This window comes from Ursus americanus, chromosome 28 (genome assembly GCF_024610735.1).
Source record: "Ursus americanus isolate L20-20 chromosome 28, mUrsAme1.1.p, whole genome shotgun sequence".
NCBI classification, from domain to species: Eukaryota; Metazoa; Chordata; class Mammalia; order Carnivora; family Ursidae; genus Ursus; species Ursus americanus.
In genome coordinates this window covers 26,925,708-26,941,327 of record NC_142154.1, presented here as the reverse complement: position 1 = coordinate 26,941,327, position 15,620 = coordinate 26,925,708, and the positions used below count along the sequence as shown (strand labels likewise).

The 15,620-nt window shown below is 53.5% G+C and overlaps 1 protein-coding gene across 1 annotated transcript; it reads right to left on the bottom strand.

The window, feature by feature from the left end:
- Positions 1–5,701, bottom strand: ISL2 (ISL LIM homeobox 2). Its single transcript, XM_045795301.2, has 6 exons — positions 5,559–5,701; positions 4,541–4,730; positions 3,999–4,261; positions 1,922–2,205; positions 1,182–1,349; positions 1–771 (listed from the first exon to the last, which is right to left on the bottom strand). The coding sequence occupies exons 1-6, from the start codon at positions 5,614–5,616 to the stop codon at positions 655–657; spliced, it is 1,080 nt and encodes a 359-aa protein (XP_045651257.1). The 5' UTR covers positions 5,617–5,701; the 3' UTR covers positions 1–654.
- Between the last annotated feature and the right edge of the window lie 9,919 nt (positions 5,702–15,620).

Genomic DNA, 15,620 nt, shown 5'->3' with positions numbered 1-15,620 from the left:
TCGGGTTATTATTTTTTTATTAAGATCAAAATATCCATCCCACTGTGAACTGGCTGTTCTCACAATAAATAATAATAACTTACGTTTTGTTCGGCAAAGGCTCACACACTCTGTCCTCCGTCGACTGATAATTTAAAATATTTTCAAGGAAAGTCTCGTTTCTACTTTTTTCCGGCAATCATGCGCTTTGGGGATTCAGTGTCTGTTCCATCTGGATTGTCCCCGCTTAGAGCCTGGGCAAAGCCGCCAGGGATCGCGGGGCCGGCTTGGGGTAGGGGCCCGCCTGAACGGGTTCGGGGTGGCCCCGCGCCGGATGGGCCCCGCCTGTTCTCCATGGGTGGGGGGCGCGGACAGAGCGGCCCTGGCCACGCGGAGCGAGGGATGAGGAGAGGGCAGAGCTAACGCTAGTAAATCCCAAATTCTGGTTTTGAAAAAATAAAAGTTCTTGGAGGAGGGCTCTTCCGTCTGGTGAAAGCAGGTTGTATCCTGGACCTTTGGGCTGTCCTGGCCGCTTCTCTGTCCTCTCTCTTTAAATAACAATAATAATAATAATTACAAAGGCGAGAGAGTTTTTGGAGCTGGAATGGCTTGAGCATGGGTGAGTCTCATGCAGGGAGCATGCGAGTTCCGCGGGCTGGCGAGGATGGGGTCCTCTCACGTCTCCACGGGACTCGGCACCATGCTGTTGGGGGTGTCCGGGAGCTGCGAGGACAGGGAGGTCACATCGCTGCCGGAGGAGTTGCCTAGGGAGCCAGACTCGGAGAAGGACACCTGGGGATGTGGAGACACCAGGAAGAGGCGGGTGAAGAGGTGCCGGAGCTGCTGCTCCCAGGCCGCATACTCTGAATCGAGGGCATCCCTTAGGGACAAGCCACCGGCTGGGAGCAAGCCCTTTGCAGATGTGGGCCAGGTCCCCAAGCATTCGCTGGGGTATTAGAGCGGGAGCTCGGGTTGGTTAATCCCTCGACCTCCCTTGAGAGTGCTTTAATCCAGGGAGACCTGGTTTACAGCGAATTATGGGCTGAGGTATGGCTGCAGTCCCCTTATCTATCCCCCCTCTCATTGCCTAGAACTGTCCCCAGCCCCTCATCGCCTGGGAAGTCCCTCCTTCCCACCTTGATCAAACAGCTAAATTCCACCCCTGCGAGTCCTGAGGTCTGGTGGGTAGGTAGGGACCTCACCAGCTGCTGGAAGGCAGGTTGGTCCAGGTCACTCTGGAGGGCAAACTCGCTGAGGGCTTTCCACGGTGGCTGGTACGTCTGCACCTCGACTGCACTGCCCTGCACAGCGCTCTCGTGGCGGATGGGGCTGCCCGCCACCAGGGGCGTCCCAGTCAATCCCTGGAGGCTCTGAGGGACAAGCGGAAGTGGAGGTGAGGGATGTTCAGGTGAGGTCCTGTGTCTCCCACCACACCCTTGACACTGAGTCCCCAGGCACTGGCGCAGATTTGGGGCCTGAAGGTGTCTGGGGGGAGGGACTCCCAACACCACAACCAGGTAGTCCTCCTTCCCCAGTTAAGATACTCCGGACTCAGAAACCTCTACCATAGTCCAGCCTCAATGCTGGGAGCCAACAAGGGGCCAACAGAGCAAAGGAATTAGAGGCCTCTGTTCCCATTTTTCTCGAGGAAAAGTCTCCAAACCAAGCCATGCCAAGAGGACACAACCTGCCCCGACTAGCAGGGGACGCATAACCACGCCGCTTCGGGCTCAGAGCTGTGCCTCCAACTCAGGCCAGCCGCTGGGACAAGGACAAGATCCGACCTCGGGTACGATAATGAAGCAGCCTTAATCCCCAAGGCAAGCCTCTCCCTGAACGCGCCAACAGGCGCTATTTGGAGAACCCAGTTGCCCCTGGCTCTCCCCAGAGCGCGCCCATAAAAGAGCCCGCAGACACTGCGGCGAGGTGCACAGCCCCTCACCGTCTTGTCGTTGTGCTGCTGCTGCTGCAGCTGCTTCATGAGAATGGATTTCTTCTTGTCCTTGCAACGCTTGTTCTGGAACCAGACGCGGATGACCCGTGGGCTCAGGCCCGTCATCTCCACGAGCTGCTCCTTCATGAGCGCGTCGGGCCGCGGGTTGGCGGCATAGCAGGTCCGCAGAGTGTGCAGCTGCTTCTCGTTGAGCACCGTCCGCACGCGGGTTGTCTTCTCCGTCTGTTTGTGCACGTGCGGGCGCAGCGAGGGCTGCCGGCCCGACCCGGGGTCTGCGAGGACAGGGGGACGAGAGGTGAGCGCGGGACCGCCACCCGCCCGCCCAGTGCCCCGCCCTGCGGCGGCCGAGCCCTCCCAGGCCCTATTTCGTTTCTCTACGAGGCCGGTGATTTCATTTTATTGTTCGTCTCCCTTTCCAGCTGTGCGCCCTGTGCGGAGGGAGCTATGCATTTTCGTCCCTTCCCTAGTTCCCCGAGCGGGCCGCCCCAAGCGCTGTCCCCGGAGCGCCCGCACGGCGTGGGAGTCCTGCGCTAGGCCGCTGCGGGACGCGAGTGGCTGCTCCCGGCCGTGCCTCCTCCACTTACCCGACCCTAGGAATGCCCGCTCGGGCCCTGCGAAGGAGGCCCTCCGGAAGAAGTCGGAGTTTCAGAGGAAGAGGAGGGAGGAGCTCCCAGGACTCTGGAGGGGGAAGGGGGCCGACGAGCGCCCAGAGCGCCGCGTTGCTTTGGGATTAGGGGGCTTGTCTCCCGCTCCTGGGGGCCTGCAAGAGCCTTTCCTCCTCCTTCAGAGACCACTCGGACAAGGCCGCGAAGACCCGGCCTGGGGCGCGGATGGGACTCCAGGGACAGAACGTTCTTCCCTGCCAGCCCTCGGGCCTCAGCTCCCGGGTCTCCTCCTTTAAGGCTCCAGGTTCCCCGGCCCCACGGCCGCTCACCCTCCCAGCCCGAGCGCAGCCGCTAGCATTCTCGCTTGACTTTGGGTTCTCTCAGCCCCGGGTAAATAGAGCCTGATGCCCGTGGCCCGCAACCCAAACCCGCAACAAACAAAAGGGAGCGCCTCTGAGACCCGAGATGGAGTGCTGTCACCACCAGCTTCATACTGTTTCACACCCCCATCCAAACCAGGTCCACACACCCACGGATACATGCCGCACTGTTTAAATTTTTATCCCCGGGAAGGCATTTCTAGGTCTGGATAAATAGTTACAAATAGCCCATCCAGCCCAATTTCCTCACTCTGTAGGGGAGGCAAACTGAGGACCAGAGAGGGGAGGAGCACTACAAGACCACACTGCACCCTGAGGCTCAGCCTGGCGTAGAAATCTGCGCTTGGGGTCTGTGGCTGCCTGCTGGGCGCTGCCCAGCCTGGGGCACTATCCCTGAGCACTACCGTGCACTCAGACCCCAGCTTCGGATTAGGACCCAGAGCATCGCCTGAAGTGTTTTCTATGATCCCAAAGCCACTGTGCCGCCACACCCTCCTCAAGGAGAAGCACTTGGCTAAGTTGTTCGTCAAACTGGGCCTCAAAATGTGAACACAGACACCCACTCTTTGTTGGGGCGGCCAGCTAGCTAGCCTTCTGGCTGGCTGAGCTCAGGCCCAGCTCTAGGACGGGAGCTGTATTCCTTACACACGTCCCCAGGCAAACCTATCTTTCCTCTCTGGCAATAACACACGCTTGAAATCCCCCATACAGGTTCCCCAGGCAGGCACCCCTTTGATTCTGTTGTCATTCACCCTCCTTCTCCTGGCCCGGTGTCCCAGTATTCCCCATCCTGGAGAACACAGTTCTCCACAATGCCCCCGTATTCACACACTCATGCACACAATCCCGGTTCATGTTGACCCACCAACGAATTGTGTCCCAACCCCCCCACCCCCCGCCCTGGCACACACTCCGGCTGTGCTGCTAGCCACAGTTCTGCACTCATACAGAAGCACACAATCGTGGTAAACAGAACCACGCACGAGTGACAACTTTTCGTCGGAGCACAAGCACCCCTGTACACACATGCACGCACTCACAACGGCGCCGGCGGCGCTGGCTCCGGCGCGCGCGGCTTACCTGGCAGATGCAGGCCGCGGGCGCCGGGGAGCGGGCCGGGGCTGCGCGGGCTGCCGGCCGCTGCGCGCTCCAGCAGGAGGCCGTGGTCGGCGCGGCAGAGCAGCTCATGCTCCCTCAGCGAGAACTCGTCGCCGGGCAGCAGCTGGCGGCTGCACACGGAGCAGCGGAAGCACTCGATGTGATACACACTGTCCCGCGCCCGCATCACCAGATCGCTGCTGCTGAAGCCCACCTGGCACTTGGCGCACTTGATGCCGAACAGCCTGCGGGCCCAAGGCGCGGTCGTTGTCAGCTAGGGGCCCGAGGCCCGCCTCGCTTCCCGGGCTGCAACCGGCTCCGGGCACGCAAGCCCAGGACGCTTTGTGGCCACAGGGAGCTTGCGGGAACCGGCCCTCGGGGAGTTCGCGGCCCAGACGCGCACGGCGGCACACGTTCGGAGTGGGGGGTGGCCTTCTCCCCAGGCCGGGGAGCGCAGACGAGCGGCCGCCTCCAGCCCCAGCCCCCGCAGGCGGTAGCTGAGCCCCGGCTCTCGCGGGCCTCACCTGACATAGTCCCGCTTGCAGTAGGTCTTCCCGTCTCTCACGAAGCACGTGCACGTCTCGTCCAGGTACTGGCTGCACTCGGCGCACTTGAGGCAGGCGGCATGCCACTCCAGGTCTGGCGACACCCGCAGGATAAACTGGTCGTGGATCTGACTCCCGCAGCCCACGCACATGGCGGTCCCGGGCTTCTCTGCCGGGGAAGGGCGCGGGGCCCGCGTCAGGCCGGGCTGCCCGGATCCGGGCGGGCCTTGGCCACTCCAGCCCCAACCCAACCCGCTCGCTCGCTCGATCCCTTTCAAGAATTGCGACTGCAGGGAAAAGTGGGCTTTCCTAAACGTCCAAACAATTGGAAACGAAAAACCAAAATCTTCTGAATTTGAGAAGGCTTTTTGTCTCCCCTTCACCCCCCATTTTTTTTTCGCTACTAAATTCATTTGGACGCAGTCGTTTTATCCATATATCTTGTAACTAAAAGCTAAGACAGGTGAGAAGAAAGAATAAAAAGACATTTAAGCACTGCGGACGCCACCTCATCAATACTGAACGGTGATGTTCCGGCATTTCTGTCCACATACTGCCTCTTACAACGACTCCCTCCAATCCCAACACAGACATCAGCTTTCAGCGGAGTCTCTTCTCGTCCTCTCTGGCATTTCTTAAATATCCCAGATCAAGCTAGAGAAATCTGCCTTCTTCGAAAAGCCAAAAGACACACAAGCAAAAAAGCCCACACCCCCAAATCAAACCTAATTGCCTTAGCGCAAAACAGAAGCAGATTTCACAGACTGAGGTCAGCCTAGCAGCCTAACATTGAGAAAGAATGTTTAATTATAAATTAAAACAACAGGACTCCAAAGATAAGTGGCCTAAAGGAGAAATGTATTCGTTTCATTTTTTTCTCTCCCAGTGTCCTGTCAAATAGAAGCCACTTGTAGAATCCGCTAAACATTCTTCTGCATTAGAAATATTGTATATTAAGCACACACACATACACACCCCCCCACACAGAAAGACTTACTCTTGGAATGATCCCCCATAGCACCCAGGAAAGGATAGTGAAAAATAATATCCACCATGCAGAAAAGAGATGTGCGCAAAGTGTGCGGTCAGGGGTAGAAGGACGAGGGTCGCGCGCCCAACCTCCGCTCTTTGGTAACTAACTCCTCCTGCCCCGCTGAGTTGAAGGAGCGATTCCGCACTGGCCCGCACGCAGCATGACGTCAGCACGCACTCGCCCGGGGCCGAAGCTGGGGGCGGGACCTGTGGCGTCAAGAAGCTTCCCCAGAACCGCGGGGGATGCGGGGGAGGTAATGGGGACCTGGGGGCTGTTGGGCGGGGTGGCTTGGGTGGAAGGCGAGGGTGACGGGGGATTGGCTGCAAGGAAATGGGCAAACCCTGATTGGCCCGGAGTGAACAATGGAGGGCAGCCCCCTCGTCCAAAATCTACAAGGATCCTCTCTCTTGCCCGGGGTCGGGCTATCCCTGCTGGACCTTGCGTCACCTCCGAGCTGGCTCCGCGGCCACCGCAGCTCTGAGCTTCCTCTTGGACTTGCGGGGCGGTCTTCCCAGGCATGCCCGAGCGGGGTGATGGATACCTGGGGAGTGCAGGCAGGGGGAGGCCTCTCCTTTAAATGCTCCCTTCTTTCACAAATAAAAAATAATAATAATAAAAATAAAAATCCACTGTTTTGGAACGAGAGCTGGGTGGAAAGGGAGGTCTGTTTGGATACAACCATCACTGTCCAGCCAGTCACCTTTCTCTTCTCGTTCGCCTTTGTCCTCAGGGTCCGAGCTAGAGAGGGAAGTTAGGGAACGACCATTGGGGGTTTGGATAAACTCTTTTTAGACTTCTTCCCGTTCCCCACCCCCCACCCATCCCCGCCTGTGGAAAATTTATCCAAGTTGGAGTATTAAGTGGGTAGCGCCAGAACGCAAAATCCGAAGACGCTTGTCGGATCCTGATTCGAGTCTTGACTTGAATTTGGAGGTGGGGCAGAGGGAGGGAGGTTAACTTGACACAGATTCCCCTCATCTTTCCCCTACCCGAATAGCACAGCTCCTTCTAGGAACAAGGCTGGGGTCGAATGTGCGTCCTACTTCCCAAATAAGCAGTTTTTATAAACTCTTCTGTTTCATTTCACAAACCAACTGCAACGCAAATAATCAGAAACAAATGTGGTGCGCGGGGTAATTTACTATCCGTGCAGCGGCTCGTGGGTCCTTAGAAAACCCAAGACTTCTGAGCAGAGTGCATCCATTTTTTTCTTTCAAAGAAATCGCTGTGGGTTTTGTTTGAAAGGGTTCAAAGACTAGCCCATGAATTATAAATAACATGTATCTAACCATGGTGGCTGTTGTTGTTTTCCCGTTAAAAGGTGTACCAAGGACTTGGTGCGCGCCTGGGCGGGACGGGCGCCCGCCTCGGGGTAAAATGTCTCCTCTGGAACCCCAGACCCCTGCCCAGGTCCCTGCGGGCCGGTCGGCCTGAGGGCGCGGTCGAGCGCGGCGGCCCTTCTATTCAAAATCTAAGGCTGTTTGGCCTCAAGCCTCTAGGTTGCTCTCTGGGAAATGGGTGCTGCCGAGGGCGCAGGGAGAGGCTTTGCCGGGAGCCCGGGCTAGGCCCTCGGTGCACACTAACCCAGCTGCTAGACGGTGGTCCGCCGCCCGGCCGGTGAACGCCCATCGGCAGCCCGCGCTGTGTCTACATCTTCACGCTGCCTGTCCCGTCGTCCTCCCGCAAGGCTTCTGATCAGCACCACTGCCTTCGAAACGTGGGCCCGTCGCCGGTCTGAAATCTCTCTGCCCACAAGCCATGTCTTGCGTCTTTGGCTACTAGCTCCCAAAGGGCGCCCACCGGGAGTGTGCGGGGAGCAGGTCTGCGGGGAGAGGCGGTGGCAATGCTGCGGTTGAATGTGTCTTTGTGAATAAATGAGGTTGAGGAGCGAGGGCGGAGGCAATCTGTGCTTGTGTCTGTGCCAGGCCACTCTGTGACCTAAGGCATCTTATTTTACTTTTCTTTCCCTCAGTTTCCTCATCTGTAAAATGGGGGATAAAATAATAGCTATCTCTACTATTTTAAGAATTAAACTCTTCTCTGGAAAAGGCTTAGAATAATACTTGGCATATAGTAAGTGTGGAGTACGTGTTAACCATGGTCATTGTTGTTGTTGGCTATGTCCTTGTGTTGGGAGCCTCTGTGTATGCTGTGTCTTTCCTGTGTGGGCGCCTGTGTGTGGATGTGGAGGGGAGGTCGAAATGTGTCTGTGTGTCTACCATCGGAAGATTTCTTTGTATATCTCAGTGTGCATTTGCTCTGGGTGGGTTGGCTGTGGGCGGGCAATCAAGAAGAGTGTATACAGGTGATGTCTGTGTATCCGGGTGCACGGTCCTGTCATGGGGGGCACCAGGTGAGCATACTGGTGAGCTGGGCTGTGTGCCTGGACCATTCGCTTCCCCCTCAGGCCACCCGAAGCCTGGCCTGACTCCCAGCACCTGGCCAGGAACAAGGGAATAATCAATACCTCAGGGATGATGGCCGCCAGGAGATGCCAGGAGATGATGGCTCCAGCAGAATCTTAGGCCTCGACTTTAACCCTCTCCTGCCAAGGGGTGAAATTCATCACCACCTAGAGGAGAAAAACAATCTTTGTGACCATTTTCGGGGAAGGGGAGACACAGTCACCTCTCCCGGGCTGCCAGGAAGCCAAGTCAAGAATTAATATTTGTTCAGCCCCTACCAAGAGCAAATCCCCTGTTATTAGCCTCCCAGGACTTGAAAGCAATGTTATGAGGTGCGTAATATTAGATTCATTCAATCCCCAAGGAAACTGAGGCTTCCAAGCCGACATGACTATTCCTGATCACAGGCTGAGTCAGAGTTGGCATTCGCAGCCAGGTCGGCCTGGCTCCATCTGCTTGCTTCTCTCACTGTGCTGTTGAGGACCCTCGTGGCTGTGGGCCCACCGCACAACCCCTTCAACCTCTCTGGAGCTGTAAAGCCAGCAACCTGTTTCAAGAGCCCTCGAAGTGCGTCTCCTGGGTCACAGCACCCCCCGCCCCCCGGGAGAGACTGGTGCTGGTGTGGGATTAGAGAAAACCTCTTCCCCTGGCACAGCCACAGGGCACCCTTGACCTGGCCCTGCCCTGTTTCTCTGCCTCCTGGCTGCTCCTAGGGTGCCCTTCCGGGAGAGGCAGGGGCCACACTGCTCTGCACAGCCCAGGCTACCACATGCAGGAGACCTGGGTGCCTCCTTTGCTGGGCTCTGGAGCACTGTTCTCCCTTAGGAGGACTAGAGCTTGAGCTCCATAGCTCTGTGTTATCCCATAAAACTAGCCCCAACTATAGCCCTCCTCCTGGGAAGATTTCAGAAGCACAGAGAAGTCTCCCTGAATTTCTTCTCCCCAAATCTCCTCACCCCATCACTGCTGCCTGAAACTCTGTTCACAATTCCACTGAAAGATCAACTTACTGTATAAAGACCCTTGAGAAAGAACAGAATAACAGGTGGTCATTCACACTACAGTGATAGTGGCTCTCGCCCTGGGAACGAGACCTGAGAGAAAAAGCAGGAGAGCACAAGACCTGAGGGCCCCAGAGCTGGCAGGGGCGGAGGGTCACCAAAGCAGGCCAGATCACTAAAACAAAACAAAACAAAACAAAACAAAACAAAACAAAACAAAACCCACTTATTATTTTACAGTTTTGCTTAGTCAGTCCTCCCATCCTTCCTCTTCCTTCCACAACTCTAGAACCAGAAAACTAGATGAGCCTCCAGAGACTTTCTCTTCTGGGCCTGTGTTTGACGGAGAAGAAACTGACCACCGGCGACGGTGATCATCCTTTCCCTGCCTGTCCCACCTGGGGGGCCCGGAGAGCCCCAACGGCTGCACGCATGCGTGCACATACATACACGCACCCCCACGCTGGACTGCCTTCCCCAGCTGCCTTCCCGTTCTTACCTGCTCAGGAGACCTTCGCTGAACAAAGATGTTTTGTCTCCTTATTTTCATGGAGTCACATATGTGCAGAGGAATACGGGGTCTAACCTACATCTTTGGTATCGTCACCATGACGGCTAACATACTGGCTTCTTGCTAGGGGCCACCTTCACATGCCTGACTGGCCTTATCCTCACAATTCTGGAAAGAAGTTACTGTTGTTGAAATGATCCCTACTTCACAGATGAGGAAACTGAGACTTGGAGAGGTTAAGTCATTTGTCCCAGGTGACAAAGCGGGCGGAGCCTATGGACCAGCCTCTCTGCCTCCGGATCCTGCTTACGGGGTCATTGCAGCACCCCGCCTCCTGCCCACTTACAAAGGGGCCACCACGCCCACCCAATGCAAAGGAAGTTGATGCTGTGGAAGGAGCGTTATCTTTACCTTATCAGCAAGGAAACTGAAGCTCAGTGACATTGCCTCCAGCAGGTAAGTGACAGAGATGGAGCCGGAAGCCAAGGCTCCCCCTGCTGGCACCCCTGGGGTTGCGTTTCTGCCATTGCCCCTCTGAGGACCAGCCCCATGCCAGGTGTCCTCTGCTTTTCTCCCAAGGCAATTGGAGATGTTGTAGAGAACAGGCCAAGGAGGGCCTCAGCATTCACGTCCTCACCCACCATACAGTTCTGAGAGCTGGGTTTTGGTGTGGGAGTTTGGCACCATGCTTCAGAGAACGCAACTAAGGCCTAAGAAAAGGCCTTAAGAAGATTCTAGGCCTCCTGACATCCAAACCTGTGTTCTTGCCCAGCCTCTCTTGCCTGCCTCCCACCGAGTCCCTTTGAACACACAGGCACCCCGTGCCGTGGCGCTGCTCGGTCCCCTCTCTTTCCCTCCTGAGCCCGTTCCCTCTTCCCTAACGCCCCCTGAGCACCTGCTGCAGGCTGGGTCCTGGACTAAGGAACTGCAGATCACCTCATTTCATGCAGAGGCTGCACGCCCACGAAGCCAGCCCTGCCTCAAACGTAGGTAGGTCTTAAACATTTTTTTAAAGATTTTATTTATTTATTTGACAGAGATAGAGATAGCAAGAGAGAGAGCACGCACACGTGTGCGCGCACAAGCAGGGGGAGGGGAAGGCAGAGGGAGAGGGAGAAGCAGGCTCCCCACCGAGCAGGGAGCCCGATGTAGGACTCGATCCCAGGACCCTGAGATCATGATCTGAGCCGTAGGCAGATGCTTAACCGACTGAGCCTCCCAGGTGCCCCAAAGTTAGGTAGGTCCTGTATTCATCGTTCAGCAGCTCAGAAATGAAGAAATCAATAACTTCACATGTTAATACAACCAGTAAGAGGTGGGACCGAGACTCAAACCCACACCCTCACTAGTCCGTGAGACTAGTTACAAACCTGTGCTACTGAGTCTGTCCATATGGGAATGGTCTTGTTTGTTCATTTGTTACTTTGTTTACAGTGGACATGTGTTGAAGTCATTCTGTATTAAGAAACCCATGGTCAGGGAACCCGGGTGGCTCAATCTGTTGAACGTCTGCCTTCAGCTCAGGTCATGACACCAGGGTCCTGGGATCGAGCCCTGCATCGGGCTCCCTGCTCGGCAGGGAGTCTGCTTCTCCCTCTGCCCCTGCCTTTGTTTCTTTCCAGATTGCACCCTGAAGATAGCTGTAGGGACAACCCCCAACCCTAGATTTTGGGACAGGAGGGAGCTGTTGGAAGGAGCTGTGCCTGGTGTTTTGGGGGGAAAGCTGCATTTTTCCTATCTTTCCAGAAGGGGGAGGCCTAGCTAGCTTGGCATAGCCTGGGAGTGCTTCTGAGCCTGTGGCCCGGCACACTGGTGTCCTGGGCTGTCTTCTGCCAGCCTGCAGCCTGACTGGGCCTCCCTTCTAGTGCTCTGTTTCCACCTAGAACCATTCCTTCCCTTCCAGGTAATGGGTAACATGGGAAGAAAGGGATGAAAGGAATGAGGGAGAGACTGAGCTCCAGTGGGAATAGATTCACCAAAGCAGGATTGGATGGTTGTTTTGCGGAGAGGCCAGCCTCTTGCCACGTGGGCCAGGCTGCAGGCTGGGGCCCTGGATGGACAAGGTGCCCTTCACTGAAGCAGGTAACACAGTAGAGAAGAGAGGAAAATAATGGTAGGAGACAACAATTCTCTCCTTTGACCAAACTCTAGCCAGGCTCCTCTGAGCCCTTTCTCCGTGGGGCCTCAACCTTGAACAAAACACTAACGGGGTTTCTAGCAGCTCAGGGCTGCAACCATAGGACCACCCTACCCCCTCAAGTGCCTTCCTCAGAAAACTCAAGGCTGTCAGGAGAATTTACCCTTTGTTCCTGTCAACATCTGAAGATAAGGCCCCTGTCTCCCAGCCTTTGTGGGAGGGTAGGAATCCACCTTGGATAAGCACCAATTAGCAAACCCAGATGGGTTTCTCATGAACCAGCTCCTACTCCCTGCTTTTTGTACTTTTTCACTTCCCTGACTCTACTGAGCCCCTGCCCCCCGGCCCTTCCTATTCCCTCATTCTCCCTTTAAAGTACCTGGTCACCTCTGTGCGAGTCAAAGTTGAGTTCAGTTCCCATGGGACTCCCGGCCCTGGTGCTGACTAGAATCCGTCCTTGCTACTTTACCTGAGTCCGGCTGTGCTCACCTTTGGCTTGGGATCAGCACCGTGGAGAAGACTGCAGTGGAGGCTGGAAAGACTTCCTGGAGCCCGTGGCATCTCATGTGAGCCCTGTGGGATAAGTATGATTCTTCCAGGCTGAAAAGGAGGAGGCAGAGGGAACGGTTTTGCATACAGAGGAAGGAGCTGTGTGAGTCAAGCGCATTTGGGGGGAAATGGGAACAGTGGGTAGAGGCTGGAGTGAGGAAGGAATGTGTGCAGGGGCACCAGCAAGGCCACAGCCACGCCATCCACAGCTGGTACGTGTGGCTGGACTGTCACAGAGGAAGCAGCCGAACAAAAGACTGAACGAGAAGTTTGGGTTTGACTGTAGGAAGCCTCACACGCCAGGCAGAGGAACTCTGAGGACGTTCCCCCAGCAAAGGAGAACTTCTGTGACCCTGTTGTAGCGTGAAAAGCTTCGGACGGGATCACGGCATCAACAGCACTGTTCTGTGGAAAGATTAACACACAGATGAGTCAAGCAAGGCAAGGAGTAACCAGCACGTAAATCAGGAGGGTACGGGGGAGAGGTGTGAGGGAAGAAGACGTGTCCGTGGACTTTTGGCCGGCCCCTCTCCCTCCTTAGCAATGGGCAGTCCAGGAGGAAGGCTGGTCTGGGGGAGGGCTGGATGGTGATCAATCTCAACCAGTTACATGGGGCAAAGGGAAGAATTTCTATATGTAATCCCGAGACAAGAGGAAAAGAATACCGCTCACTTGTAACTTACTTGTTAAAGATATTGAAAAAAGATACTGAAAATCTGGGTTAAGATTCAGACACCAGTATCATAGGGACCAACCGTGCATTGTGAATTGTATCTGCCTGGGGTGGGAGGAGACTTCAGGTTTTCTGTGCTGTGCTGTCCGGGCCCAGCCCTGAAGGCAGGGAGTGCAGGCGTGCAAGCAGAATGGCCCTGACTCATGTGGTCCTCTTATTTCCCGGTAGCAGTATGTCTAGATTCAAATTAGAGGAACTATCTATCTATCAGCTATCTGCTTGACTTGAACATCAGTGATGCCTGTTTTTCAATGGATTTCCCCAGCAGAAGAACTAACTACTGTCATAATCTCTGCCATCCTGCACAGATGTGTGTGGGTTTCGGATTTGCAGACTTTGGGGGCCAATTACAGTCCCCTTACCAATCAGAGAGGCTTCCCTTTTATGAGACTGAGATTTATCGTTATGTCCTCCAATGTGAGGATGCCTCTTCATAAAGCTATTGTCATAGTCTTTTAACAGTTTTTTGGTTTTTTTTTGTTTTTGTTTTGTTTTGTTTTGTTTTATTAAGTGGGCTCCACGTGGGCTCAGTGTGGAGCCGAACTCGGGGCTTAAACTCATGACCCTGAGATCGAGACCTGAGCTGAGATCAAGAGTCAGATGCTTAACCAATGGAGCCACCCAGGCCCCGCTTAAAGGTTTTACAGGATGTCTTTTATTCTTTCCAACACACATTCATAAGATGCTAAATATGTATGTTTTTTTCATAACAAGGACCACACACTCATGCCCTGTTCTGTCTCTTCATCACCTGAAAATAAAATAGGAATTATACATGACACCAAATGTTTGGCTACAAAGCCCATCAAGCAACAATTAAAAACAAAAACAAAAACAAAAACGCACAGACGATCCTCTTTCACTGGAAAACATCTTCTGAAGGCTACAGTTACCAGCAAATTCCAAAAATAGACAATAAATGAGATAATGGAATCTGGGTTGTCACCTCTTGTCCAATGGGATTATCCGATGTCTAATCATAGACAGATTGTGATTAATGTGATTGTGGATGGGGCATTAATCCGATTCAGGAGGGAATCCAGTCAGATTTTCATCTGCTCCAAATGTGTAATTGGTTTGGAGGCAGCAGAAAAGCAGCTTGTGCCCGATTTTGCCGCATCACGGTGATGAGGTCTATTTTGATCAGCTTGAGTTATGGACAATATAAATTATTTATAGCCACGTTAGACCTGCCTTATACTTGTAAAGACCTTCAAGACAAAATCACACTCCTCTTACTGTTGTAGGAATCTCATTCAGCTGAATCCTGGTGCCCACAGCTTATGAAAAGCAAGGAGAAGAAGAGATTAAAGGCCAGTAGTTTCCTCATAAAGTACTGACTGAACATTACAAGGAGCGAGAGGTTGAGCCCGGCAGTAGAAAAGGCCAACGGACGCATACAGAATGGTCTTGGCCCCAAAGGGTTTTGCTCTAGTTGAGAAGAGGGACCCAGACTCAGGAAAGCACAGGCATCCACAGAAAGGAACATGTGTGAGGCTCATTCAAGCTGAGCATGAAGGAGAATTCCCTTTGAACTAAACAAGCCTCACGAAGGTGGTGAAGACAGCTTCCAAAGTGCCCGTGAGTGAGGAGGGAGAGGGCTGGGGGCAGAGCTGCACATATGCCCCGGGGACGGGAAGGATGGTCTGGGGAAAGGGGGGGGAGGTGCTGTTATTGGCTGAACAGCTACCGTGCAGTATGGCTGGCACTTCATACATCACCTCCATCCCTCGTGTATCGGCCGGGCGCTCTGGGCTAATAAAATCTAGCTAAAAGTGGTAACGAAAGGAAATGAGCTGGCTCAAACAAGCACAGAGGTAGGGCAGACCCTATACTTAGATGACCCCAGGGTCCAAAGGTGTCATCAGCAGGTCCTTTCTGTCTCCCTGCTCTACTGTTGACGGACTCAGCTTCATTCTGAGGTGATTCTTATGGTCACACAATGGCTGCCAAAATACTTGGGACCGTATGCCTCCTGTGTGTGACCAGTGGGAGAAGCTGGCTTCCTGGGGCTCTCACCAAACAGCAAGGAAGCTTCTTTCCAGAATTCCCCAGAAAACCTGTTTTCTTTTCTTTTTTTTTTTGTTACTTTTTAAAAATATTTTTATTATGTTGTTAGTCACCATACAGTACATCATTAGTTTTTGATGTAGTGTTCCATGAGAAAACCTGTTTTCTGTTTCATTGACCCACATTGGCTTAGATCTGTCCCTTCTTGAACCAATCACTGACAAGGAATTAGGGATTCCTGTGTTGGCTTAGACTAAGCAGCACAGGCATGTGTACCCCACTAGTAGGGTGCTGATAAACGTTTAAGAACTGGCTCTTTAGGAAAGAACTTATATATATACATACATATTTATTATAAATTTATTGATACAAAGGAAGTGTAGCAAAGAATTTACAAATAATAAAATATGCAATTGTATTGTAATTGGACATTGTAATATGAATTGCAAATTATAATTGTAAATATATAATTGTATTGTAATTATAAATTCCACATAGCCAATTGATTCTTATAGAATACTTTCATTGATTTTTGCCAAACTTTTGCTAATTTATGGTTGCATAATTAAGTAAATAAATATCTTTCCTATAATCCAACAATAAACAATTATAAAAATATACTACAATGAGGGGTACCTGGGCGGCTCAGTTGGCTAAGCATCTGCCTTCACCTCAGGTCA

Coding starts and splice junctions, on each gene's coding strand:
- ISL2 (XM_045795301.2), bottom strand. CDS start 5,616: ATGGTGGATATTATTTTTCACTATCCTTTCCTGGGTGCTATGGGGGAT. Junction 4,262..4,540: donor TGCAAGCGGGACTATGTCAG/GTGAGGCCCGCG, acceptor TTGGGCCCGCAG/GCTGTTCGGCATCAAGTGCG. Junction 772..1,181: donor AACCTGCCTTCCAGCAGCTG/GTGAGGTCCCTA, acceptor CCACATCCCCAG/GTGTCCTTCTCCGAGTCTGG.